This window comes from Castor canadensis, chromosome 17 (assembly GCF_047511655.1).
Source record: "Castor canadensis chromosome 17, mCasCan1.hap1v2, whole genome shotgun sequence".
In the NCBI taxonomy this organism is placed as follows: domain Eukaryota; kingdom Metazoa; phylum Chordata; class Mammalia; order Rodentia; family Castoridae; genus Castor; species Castor canadensis.
Genome location: NC_133402.1, coordinates 14,566,572 through 14,579,242, shown reverse-complemented (window position 1 = coordinate 14,579,242; position 12,671 = coordinate 14,566,572). Strand labels below are relative to the sequence as shown.

General features: G+C 50.0%; 1 protein-coding gene across 2 annotated transcripts in view; it reads left to right on the top strand.

Moving 5' to 3' along the window:
* The first annotated feature begins 7,684 nt into the window (after positions 1-7,684).
* The window catches only part of Tmc7 (transmembrane channel like 7), a 47,177-nt gene continuing 42,190 nt past the window's right edge, over positions 7,685-12,671 (top strand). The window contains exon 1 of one of the 2 annotated variants that reach the window (XM_020160426.2): positions 7,685-7,828. In XM_020160426.2, the coding sequence (XP_020016015.2) occupies positions 7,762-7,828 (67 nt within the window). In that variant the 5' untranslated portion in view covers positions 7,685-7,761. The remainder of the gene's footprint in view (positions 7,829-12,671) is intronic. The other variant, XM_074058891.1, reaches the window with a different exon arrangement.

Here is a 12,671-nt window from a genome sequence, read left to right as displayed (position 1 = left end):
GGAGGATTGAAGTCTGAGGCCAGCTCCAGGCAAAAGTGTGAAACCCTGTCTGAGAAACAGAGGAAAGCAAAAGTGCTGCCAGCATCGGTCAAGTTACCGCTTGCCGTGAGGTCCTGAGTACTCGCAGTTTCTCAGGTTTGGCAGGAGGGCCACACAGGTGAGCTGTGTCACCCCACTGGTGTCTTGGACCTGAGTCTCTTCTTTAATCAGGTGACAATAGATTTCTGTACTGAGCCTACAGTTTGTTCCCTGCTGAGCACAAATCATTCCAGTATTGACCTTTTCTGACATTGCAAAGATTTGATGGATCCAAATTTTGCCATTGAGAAAGGACACCAGTTCAGAAGAATAGGGAATTATATAAGCTAAAGATATCATCACAACATTAACAGATCAAAATATTACAAATGTGATGCTTTGAAATCCAGCCAGTGGGACTGGGGATGTATCTCGGTGATACAGCGTTTGCCTAGCATGTACAAGGGTCCTGGGTTCCATTCCCAGCATGGCATAAAAAAAGTCCCTTTATCAACTCAAGGTGACTGAACTTGAACCTCGCAAAGAGTGAGACAATAGGACATTGTGTGCCTGCTGGTGAGTGCTTTATGAAATACACAAAATAAAGTTTCACCAACAATCTTTAGAAGAAACTCAAGGTCATTGATTTATTTCTGGTGACCAACACCTAGCGAAATGACATAAAAGGAGAAAGAAGAGAAAAATGCCATTTACTAACACAAACGTTAAAGGGAAAAAATGTGCAGGGCGTATAACAACCAATCCCATAGACATTCCTACGGGCCAGCACAGTCCTAAACACCTTACGAAGACGATCTCACATCCTCTTGACCTCCCTAAGAGTACAGAGGCGACTAGGATGAGACAAGGGATGGGAGAGGAAAGGGTGCTGGGGGCCTCTAGGGAACAACATTTAGGAGATCCTCTCTCTCAGGTGCCACCCTGGTCTTGCAAAGCCCTGAGTGTGAGTTCTGCAGTTTGAACGTGTCCCCGCAGTTCACATGTCGATGGTATTTGGGGTGAGGCCTTCGGGAGGTGGCCAGTGTTAGCTGAATTATGTAGTGGAACCCCACGATGACATGAGTGGCTTTAAAAGGAGGGGAAGAGAGAGAAGCCCAGGGGTCTCGTGCTGTAGTAGTTGCCAGTAACTTAGTCTAGTGCGACGGAAGAATGAAAGTCATGGTCAACAGGGTGAGCAAAGGGAAGAGTTTTATTTGAGCAGAGAGGAAAAGAGTAGAAAAGCTCCCGTACACATGGGAGAGTCTCAGAAAGGCTGAGCCCCAAGGATGATCATCTAGTATTTTTTATAAGAATTTTATTTCCTGGTTGAAAGGAAGCTGTTGTGTCTGTGCTATTGGTTCACTCATGGGATGTATGTCATCACCAGCCCTCACCAGAGGCCACCACCTTGACTTTGGTCCCAGCCTCCAGATTCATGAGTAAAAACCAAGAGTCTTCTCTTTGTAAATTCCCCAATCTGTGGTCCTCTGAAACCAGACTAAGACAGCAAGGGTCTCCCTCCGTGCTGGGCCCTGGGTTCCCTGCCTACACTCTAAGCCTATCCCTGAGCTGAATGAGACAAAGATTGTTTACTTGGCTAAGCCACAGTCTTTTTTTTTTTTTTTTTTTTTTGCGGTACTGGGGTTTAAACTCAGGGTCTACAGCCACTCCACCAGCCCTTTTTTGTGATGGGTTTTTTTGACTTCGAGCCTGGATCCTCCTGATCTCCCTCCTGAGTAGTTAGGATTACAGGCGTGAACCACCTGCACCTGGTTAGCCATCATCTTGTATGCTTCTTCTCCTAGGACTTCCTGTGCCTTTCCTTATAAATTCTGTTCAGTCCATTTAGCAAGGACCCTCAGCCTCCATGTCTGATGGCCTCCATGTCTAGCCGGCTCCTTCTCCTCCACCATCCCTCGTGATGTCTGCTCACCCTGGCCGGTGTTCAGCAAGAACCCCATTAGCTCAAGTCTCTCCAGAACTCCCTTTACCTTTGGTGTCTCTTCCTAGTAGTTTTTTGTCACTGAGCCCCACTGCTTCTTGGGTGTAGATTCCATGTGGGGTAGAGCCCAACTCTCTTCCCCTGTGCTAGCTTCCACTGCTGTGATCCCTGTACCTTCATGATGGCTCTGACTAAAGCCTGCTTCCCATGCGTTGACACGTCTCATTAAAATCGTCTTTCCCTCAACAGAGAAATAGGTAGTATTACTGGAATTATTTAATATAGGAGGAAATAGCCATGCATGGTGGTGCACACCTGTAATTTCAGCACTTGGGAGGTGAGGCAGGAGGATGGTCACACCATGGAGCCAGCCTTGGCTACATCATAAAACCCTAAGGACAGAAAAGAAAAAAGAACAGAAAAAATAAGAAGAAACAGAAGCACAGAGAGGCTAAGCCACCTGCCCTAGATCACACAGCTAGTTAGTGATAGAGCCGGCTGGTAAGCCCAGGCTGCCTGGCTCCTAAATCTTTCTCTGAAAAGAGGACAACAAGAAAATGTCAGCGTAGAGGGAGCTTGGCGCACTCACATGCATGCACACCAGCCACACACTTGCACCGACTGCAATAAACTGTTGTCAGCAAAAGTGGCAGAGGGGGTTGCTCCCCTGCCCCGCTTGTGGACAGGGCTACTGGGCTCTGGGCTCTGGGCAGCTGGCTTTTGGCTGGGAGCACTCCCTCTACCCCTGGGGGAACCTTGGCCTTGGTTAGGACTCAGCTCTTGACAGGGAAGGGGATGAACACTGCATCCTCCCCAGAGATAGGGAGGGGATGGTGGTCTGCCCTGGGCCAGGATCAGGGGGAGTAGCTGGGGGCTGTCAGTGATATGGGAAGCAGGAAGACCCCGGGCAGGAAAGAACTGTATCCAGGTGGACCAGTGGGGGTCTCTGAGGCCCCTGGGAAAGTGTAGGGGAGGAGAGGGACAGTCCCTTCCCTGCCCATTACGAGGCCTCATGGCTGATGCCCCATAACAAAAGGCAGGCTAGCAAGAGAAAGCATACCCAGTTTATTTATTTATTTATTTATTTATTGGTTTTGCAGTACTGGTGTTTGAACTCAGGGCCTTCACCTTGAGCCACTCCAGCAGCCCTATTTTTGTGAAGGGTTTTTTGAGATAGGGTCTCATGGAACTATTTGCCTGGTCTGGCTTCAAACCATGATCCTCCTGATCTCTGTCTCTTGAGTAGCTAGGATTACAGGCGTGAGCCACTGGTGCCTGGCACACCGTTTGTTATCTGCACGAGAGAGTCCAGAATGAAGATCAAAAGATTCAAGGCCAAGGGCTGGGAGAGTGGCTCAAGCAGGAAGAGTGTCTGCTTAGCAAGCATGAGGCCCTGAGTTCAAACCCCAGTGCTGCAAAAAAAAAAAAAAAAAAAGACTCAAGGTCAACTCTGTATTTTTATATCTAGGTTCAATGAAGATAGAGAGCCATATAGAAATGTTATTGAAGCAGGGTGTGGTGGTGCTCACCTACAATCCCATTACCTGGGGGTGGAGGCAGGAGGAGTTACAGTTTAGCCTACGTCGAGCATGTGTGGGTTCCATCCCCATGTGTGGGGGTGAGGCACCGTGAGCTCAGGCCAATAGACTGGGGAATCCCAGCCAAGCCTGTTAGTTCAGATTCCTCTCTGTGTCCCTGTCTTCAGAGGCAAGAATATTCCTTCTCTCTGGGCCTTGGGAGGGCACCGAGGGCTGGGAGTGTGGTTCAGTGGTGAGCACTTTCCTTGAATCTGCAAGGCCCTGAGTGAAAAACAGGCAAACAATAACAGCAGCAAAAAAACCAAAAAGCAAACAAATAAATAAATAAAACCCTACTTCATGCAAGGGGGTTGGAGACTTAGCCCAATGGCAGAGTGCTTCCCTAGTAAGCATGAGGTATTAGGTTCTATTCCCAGCACCCTGACAAAAAAAACCCCAAAAACATGATGTAGTCAGCATCTTTGTACTAATTTATTGAGTTTAACTCAAGAGAAAACACAATGGTAAAGTGTCCAGTAAAATCATAGCTTCCGTTTCTTAATTACAAATGCATTTTTCTTTTTCTTTTTGGTGGCACTGGGGTTTGAACTCAGGGCCTCACGCTTGCTCGGCAGATGCTCCACCACTTGAGCCACTCCACCATCCCTTTTTGCTTTAGTTATTTTTCCTGGAAAGGGTCTCACATTTTTTGCCCAGCTTTGACCTCAGACCATGATCCTTCTACCTATGCATCCCCCATAGCTGGGATTACAGACATGCACCAACATGGCCAGTTTATTTTTGAAATGGGATCTTGGTAACTTTTTGCCCAGGCTGACTTTAAACCAGGGCCTTTCAATCTGTGCCTCTGGAATAGCTGGGATTACAGGTGTGAGCTGCCACGCCCTGCCTTAGAGTTCTAACATGAGTGCAAGCACATGCACGAGTGCATTTTTACTACAATTGGGTTATATCCTATTTTCTTATTTAATTTATTCTCGGGGGGCAGTACTGGAGGCTGAACTCAGGGCTTCACATGGGCGAGGCAGTCGCTTTACCGCTTGATCCCTGCCTCCAGCTCCAGATTTTTAAAAATCATGTAAATAGTGTATGTTAATCATCCATAATGGCAATGAACCTATGGACTGGAGAGTGGTTCAAGTGGCAGAGTGCTTGTTTAGCAAGCACGAGGCCCTGAGTTCAATCCCCAGTGCCACCAAAAAAAAAAAAAAGAAGAAAAATCTGTAAACACTGGAAGCCAAAAGATAACACCTAAAAGTGAAAAGGCTCGGAGGGACGATCTTTGGCAATATGGAGGGGTGCGAGGGCTCTGCAGGACAACCTGGAGGAGCCTGGGTAGCCTAACACCTATCCAACAGACCTGGCAATCCTGCCTGGCTCTCCTGTCCCTGCACTTCTGCAGGTCACCAGGGCCCTAAGAGGTACTTAACCCGCTTTCCTGAAAAGCACTGACTCCTTACTTGGGCCCACGAATTCGCTAACGAGAGAAACTTGGCATCCTCACCTCCATTTTGCTGTCTGTCTTTGCTCTGAGCCATTCTCTGTGCAGTCACCGTATAGTCACCTAGGAATCCAGGAGAGACAGCACTGATGACGACCCCTTGACAGAGGATGCTCCCTCCAAGGAAAGGAGCAGCACAGCCTCCACAGGACAGACCACCGCCAGGCAACGATGACTGGCTTATCCTGATCGGCTTGCTCCCCTCCAATGATGACAGGGCCAACAACTTCTCCAGAACCCTTCCAAAACCAGGACTGACATAATGACCAGCCAGGTCCTCCTCCTGACCAGGACTATCCAATAGTCACGCATACCTTTCTCCAATCCTGCCCCAAATTCTTCCTATATTAAAACCTGAAGCTCGTGTCTGTGCCTTTGCTTTGCCTCTTCCCATACCAAGTTAACGAAAGCTCCTTTCTCTTCTCTTTACCTGCTGTGTTGGGGCAAGTGGTCCCACCTGCCCTGTGGAAACCCTGCAGCTGGGCCTGAGGCTTGGAGTTTCGGTGCCCTAAATGTTGCTATTGTCAACTGTAGTGAGCATTTCAGAGAGAGAAGAGGTTCTCTCTCTTTCTCTCTCTCTCTCTCTCTATCTCTCTCCATCCTTTCCTCCTTCTCCTTTCTCTCTCCACTCTCTCACCGTCTCTCTCTCTCTCTCTCTCTTCTCTCTTTCTCTCTCCCTCTCCCTCCATCCTTTCCTCCCTCTCCTTCCCTCTCTCCTCTGTCCCTCTCACCCTCTCTCTGTCTCTCTGTGTGTCTCTTCTCTCTCTCTCTTCCTCACCCTCCATCCTTTCCTCCCTCTCCTTCCCTCTCTCCTTTGTCTCTTTCGCCCTCTCTCTCTCTGTGTATCTCTTCTCTCTCTCTCTCTCAGCAGTACTGGGGTTTGAACCCAGGGCCTTGCACTTGGCAGGCCATGTCCCCAGCTCTTCTCATCACTTGCACAGTCCTGTCACTCCTATTCACAGTGTGTTTTCATTTGGGTAGAGGAGTTGTGGGGTCTGTGCAACAGACTCAGGAATCCTGTCTCTTTGCGCCTGTCCCCTAGCTCTGCTCTGGTCCCCCCCATGTGAACCTCACCTGAGCAGGCCTGAAGCCTGGGCTCCTTGCCACTGACCCTCACTACACTAGTTTTCAGAGGCTTCAGCCCATGGTCACATGGCCTGGTGATTTCTGGGCAGGCAGAACAGCATGGCAGGGAGCATGTCACAGGAGAGCTGCTGTTGAAGGACGTTGTTTTTTGTGTCCTCATGTGGATCCTTTGAAATTCAGGTTGCCTAGTGTTCCATTAGAAGGATGTTCTAGAATTCTAGAATTTATCCTGCTGACCTTTTATTGTTGGACATTCTTTTTTTGCTTTTTTTTTTTAAAAACAAACTTTTTTTTTTTTTTTGGTGGTACTGGAGTTTGAACTCAGGGCCTCACACTTGCTAGGCAGGTAGGTGCTGTACCTCCTGAACTATGCCCCCAGCACCCTCCATCCTTTTTTTGTTTTCTTGGGGCAGGGTCTAGCTGTGTAGCTCAGGCTGGCCGGGAACTCAAAATTCTCCCACCTCTTCTTCCTGAGTGCTGGGACTACAAGTATGCACCTCCTCACCAGGCTCTATACTTGTTTCATACAAATGTCCATTTGTCCTATGAACTTGAAGACGACATTTGAACTGTGGGGTTCAATTGATCCTCCTGCCTCAGCGTCTGGAGTACCAGGTACTACAGCGATGCCGCTGTGTCTGTTCATTGCTTTTATGTTTTAAACTGCACATGGACACGTGGATGGGGTAGGGATGAAAAGTGGAAATGGTAGAAAATTTAACAAACACTAAATAGTGAAAATCCTCACTTCCCTCAGCCTTCCCTCTCTGCAACCACTGTAATCGGCGTCCTGAAATTGTTAGATATCCTAGACATACATGTATATACATATATATTTATAGTTATATGTAACACTTATATTAGACATGAATGTGATATACAATATTCATCCAAATAAATGACAACTCACTAAAATGTTTGGCATTAGTGTTCTATATATAGTTATATATATATATATATATATATAATTTTTTGCACCCAAATGACGACTTACTAGAGATATTTGGTCTTAGTTTTCTCTATCTATCAATAGATATAAATTATACATATATAATTTTTGTGCCCAAATGAGAACTTGCTAGGCAGGCATTCGGTGTCACATATATTAATTTTTTGTACCTAATGTCAACCTGCTGAGCACGTGTTCAGTGTCACACACACTAATTTTTGTACCTAAATGACAACTAGCTATTCACGCATTTGGTGTCATATATAAACATTTTTAGTGCCTAACCGGCAACGTACCGGGCACGTGTTCGGTGTCGCACACATCATTTTTCGTACCGCAGTGACAACCCGCTGGGCCCGCGTTCGGTGTCACCGAGTGACCGACCATGGAAGCTGCGCTCAGTCATTTATTGGCCCTCGTCCCACCGCGTCCCCGCCGGGGCCCGGGCATCCCGGGAGAGGGCGGGGTCGCGGCCGCAGGGGTCCAGGGGCGTGGCTTCTCGACGCCCCGCCCCGCCTCTGTGACGTCAGCGCGGGAGCCTGGGATCCCAGCGGCTCGGCGCGAGGTGCGCGGCGGCGGCGGCGGCGGCGGCGGCGGCGGCGGCGGCGGCGGCGGCGGCGGCGGCGGCGGCGGAGGCCCGGGAGGCGGTGGCGGCGGCATCGGCGCGGGGGGCGGCGGCGGTGGCCGGCGCGGGTCCCCGAGGTCTCTCCCGAGCTCGGGCGCGGCCATGAGCGAGTCCAGCGTCAGCGCGCTCCCGTCCCGCAGGCCCAGCCGGCAGCGGGGCGCGCACCAAGGTAGGGCGCGGGCCGGCGATCGGGGAGCCGGGGCGGGGCTGCGGGGGGCACAGCAGTGGGTTGGGGGAGAGGTGAGCTCAGGCCTGACCCCCCTTTTCCTCCACCGAACTTACCTAGGTCAGAGGTGTTCCCTAGGACGGTCCCTACCTTCCAGGCGCTGGCCCGGGGACCCTGGCCAACCTCGCTAAGTGACAAGAACGCCCCCCGCCCGGGTGTTCCAGGCAGGCGCGCCACCCCTTGAGCCACGCCCCCGGCCCCCAGCGTTCTGGGTGAGATGCCTGCCTCACAGACGCTTCAGGCTTTGCCTTCAGACCCACTCGGAACCAATTCTGCCCTGGCTCTTTATTGCTCTGTGACTCATGGCAAGTGGCTTGCTTTCTCTGAGCCTTAGATTCTTCAGCAGTGAATTGAGAGTAGGATGATGGTGGAATGACCTGAGGGACAGTGAAATATGTCTAGCATGGCCATGGTACATAGAAAGGCACAATAGATGTTAGCCACCCAAGCATGATTTTTTTTTCATTTTTATTGGGCAGATGGCCCAGTCAATAATACAGCTCCATGAATTTTTACAGTTGTGTAAAACCACCACCCAGTCAAGATGGGAATATTGCCAGCACCCAGGCAGGGCTCCTTGTAGCTCTGTGTCCTCTATTTTCATCCTGACACTACTGTGAAAGTTATCTGCAGTGCTTTCTCTATTTCCATCTGAGAATAGAGGTTGAATGAAAACAAGGACTTAGAGTAAAATGGTAGATTTGGGCTTTGGGGCCTTCCAGTTGGATTGCTTTCAACAGTACAAGAAAGTTCTAAAAGAGACCCAAATCCCAGAACAGTGCTGAGGAGTCAGAAAAGAAAAGCCAGTTATTTTCTAGCTCAGTGTTAATATTGCTGACATCAGCTCAGTTTCAGCTTTTCAGTAATAGGGCTGGGGATGTAGCTGAGTGGTAGAGCACTTGCCCAGCATGCACTAGGTCCTGGGTTCCATCCTTAGCTCTGAAACAAAGAAAAAGAAAAAAGCAGTTCGAGTTGGTTCCAATTTGCTTTCTTATTTAGCACAATCCGTTACATGCAGGATGACAACTGTTGCCCATATAGAGAGTGTGAGAGTCTTCTTTCTTGGGTCTTTGGTGTAAGAAGACTCTAAGAGACTTTTTAGGAGTAGCCTAACTGGCCCCTCTAAGGGAAAGGTTTCCCCTGCCCGGGAACAGATATTTTTTGATCTGGTGTCCACCAGCATGGGTGGGAGGCTGAGAAAGACAGCCTGTAACTTTGTAGCACTTTGGGAACAATAACTGCTTTGGGGACATCAGGGTGAATGGGATGCATTAGTCAGGAGTCTGTCACTATCACAACCATCTGAGCCAATCAACTCATAAAGAGAAAAAGTTTATTTTGGCTCACAGTTTTAGAGGCTCCGATCCATGATTGGCTGGCCCAGTTTCTTTGGGCCTGTGGTGAGGCAGTGCGTCATGGTGGAGGCACTCTGGAACAAAATCCCTTAGCTCAGGGGCCAGGGAAATGAAAGCACAGAGAGGTGAAGAGGAGGGGGCTTGGGTGCCAATGTCACCTTCCAGGACACACCCTCGGGGACCCAAAGACCAGCCTCTTCCTCCTCCTGACCTGACTCTGGAGCTGCTTTGGTGTCCCTTGTGTCTGAAGGGTGTTGTTTCTGTGATCTTTTCCAAATAGTCACAGGATGGGATGTCACCTGGTTTGATCGGTTTTAATTTAGAAGGTCTTCTAGATGTGGGTGCCACAAAGCCAGGAATCATCTTGTTCTGGAACCTAGAATGGTGTCTGGGACACAGCAGGTGAGAGAATGAGTGAGTCCAGGGCACAGTCAGCCATGTGGCAGCTGTCCCGTGGTGGTTGTGAGTCTAGACTCTGGGGGTCCCCAGTGCAAATCCACATTCCCCCACTTCTTTTGTGTTTGAACAGGCAGTCAAGTGTTGGTGACTCAATTTCCTCATCTGGTAAATGGAAATTGATTGTGCCTAATTCAGGAAGTCACTTAAGATGGGGATTCAAAAGTGTATACATTAGTTATCTGTGAGTGTGTAATAGACCTCTTTATTGCACAGGTCAGAGATTGAGGGTGACTCACTCCGGAGGTTCTGCCTTCGGGTCTTTTGGGAGGCCTCAGTCAAGGGTAGGCCAGGCAGTCATCGAAAGCTGGAGGGTCTGTGGCCTGCGCATGTGGATAGTGGCTTGATGCTGGCTGTTAGCAAGAGGCCATGGCAACCTCCTGGAGCTGCTGTGGTGTCGCTGTGGTAAGGCCTCTTCCCAGAGACAGCAAGGCAGAGGATGTGATGGCTTTCATTACCTGGTCTTGGAAGTCACCCTGCAGTGCCTGCTCCGTCAAGTGGACCACTTAGTGTGGAAGGAGCTCCAGAATGAGTGTCCCTGTGGGATGTGGGAGGGAAAAGGAGGCTGGCCTCAGCCCTGGTGTCGGCTATTATCATTGAAATTCTCACTCACCCCAGTGCAGGGCATCTGGGCCTTCCAAAAGTAGGACCTGAGCCCATGCCCTGGACTGGTCCATGTCTTAGCTCCCTTCCCCCCCACCCCCCACCTGAGGGCCTCCATGTTGCTTCTTGAGCCTGCCGGGGTCCTGTCCTGCCACCATGAGGACCATAACCTCACTCCTTGTAAGGCACATGTACTTCTCTCCTCGTCTTCCAGTCCCGTGTTACTTCCTTCTGAAGCCTCCCCTGACTCCTCCCTACTCCCACTGGACTCTGTGTCCCTTGTTTGTGCTACATAGCTCCCTGGACTCCCCATCCATCAGTGTCCAGTGAGCTGGATTCTTGCTTCTCTTTGAGGCAGGGTCTCACCATAAAACCCCGACTGGCCTGGAACTCATGATCCTCCACTCTTTGTTTCATTGAGGTGTAATTCACATACAGTTAACCTTTTATTTACTTTTTTTTGTTGTGGTACTGGGGTTAGAATTCAGGGCCTACACCTTGAGTCAATCCACCAGCCCTGTTTTTGTGAAGGGTTTTTTTGAGATTGGGTCTCCCAAATTATTTGCCCCAGGCTGGCTTGAACCACGCTCCTCCTGATCTCTGCCTTGTGAGTTGCTAGGATTACAGGCATGAGCCCTGGCGCCCAGCTCAGTTCAGCTTTTTAAAGCGTATAATCCATAGGCATTTAGGACTGTGTTGTGCAACTGCCGCCTCTGTCTTGTTTCATCACCCCAAAATGAGACTGCGCACCCACTGAGCAGCACCCCCATCAGCCAGCTGGCTGTCTGTTTTCTGCCCCCGTGGACTCCTCTCTGGGCATGACATGTTCACCGCTCATCCACGGTCATGGTCGCATGAATCAGGACTTCATTCTTTTCTATGGCTGACTAATACGCCTTCATCTGGATACGTGTATTTGTTTCTGCAGCTGTCTGTTGACAGCCTCCGGTCTGGCTCCTGTGACTCGTGCTGCTCTGGACACATGGGCAAGTTTTTGGAACGTGGGCTTTCCCGTGTTTTGGGCACAAGCCCAGTGGAATTACTGTGTTGTATGGTGGTTCTGCCTTGAAGTTTTTTGACGTTTCGCCAAACTTAGAGTCTTCTGTGTCGTGACTGAGCTTAACTCCGTGTTCAGGAGTGACTCAACCCCTCCCCCATTGCTGTGGGGGCCAAGGTTGGACCCTGTGTGGTGGCTATAAGCCCTGGTGTCACCTCTCCCCAAGGGGCTGTGCTGTGGGGAAGTGATGGATATGACTTTGCTCTGACCCTGGCTGCTGGAGGGCAGGACTTGGTCTGGTACTCAAGGGTTGGGGACATCTAGAAGGATAAGGGGGTAGAACTGTTGCCAGCAGGGTGGAGTCTGTAATTAGGAGATTTATGGAGTTTATGAAAAGTTAGGGAAGGGAATTAAAAGGTGGCAGCTGGTGGCAAAGAGAGCTGCTTCTCTTTTCCAGGTGCTTTAAAGCCTGTGCTAACCTATGGGAAGGGAAGAACCAGGAGATTCCCAACCAATAATCAAGGAGGGGGAGGGGCACGGGTGCTCCCTGAGCCACAGCGTGGTCAGTCTGAAGTGTAATACTAAGTTCCTGTGAGTCCCAGGCTTTCCCTCACTGTAGCCTGCCTCAGAACTAAAGTTCCCCTCTGAGCTACTCCTGTGGGCAGAGCTGGGGCCTTTCTGTTCTGTGTGTTTAAGGTAAGCCAGTGCACCCGAGGCGCTGGCTTTCTTAGTTATCAGCCGGGTGGCTGTGGGCTTAAGTCCTTAACCCTTCTGAGCCTCAGCTTTCTCTTCTGCAAGATGGGAATAATTATACTCCTGTCTGCTGGAGTGCCAAGGGGACTTTATGAGGTCAAAGCCTGTGCCCACACCCAGCAGGCACTGAGCACCTAATGGCAGCTGTCAGAGCTGGGGGGGAGGCTTCTACCTTTGGGAAGGGTCTTGGCCAACAGCTGTGCAATTTATTTCATCCAAGTTTTCTGTGCCTTGAAGAACCAAAGAGCCAGGGTGAACCTGCGGTTTATCGTTAGGGTTAGTGCAGAGGACGGCCCTGTAGAATGCGGTCGGAAGTCAGTAGACTGGGTGGGACACCGCCATGACCTGCCTTGGGCAAGAGAAATTCTAGCTCCTTTGACTTGCCTGGGGGCTGGGGGATAGGCAGACAGGTAAAGGTCAGAGGGAGGCTGCTTTTAGAGGCCCACTTCTGAGCCCAGAGTGCATGCGCATTTCTGAAATTTCTGAACCGTAGCGCTGCCATTATCATGTCGTCTTGGTTTTGTAACCCTAGTCTTGTAAGGCTTGAGGAGAAGAAACATGCAGGGTGGCTGTCCCCTCTGGAGACGAGCTTTTGAGTATGTAGCTTACGGAACTATTTCTT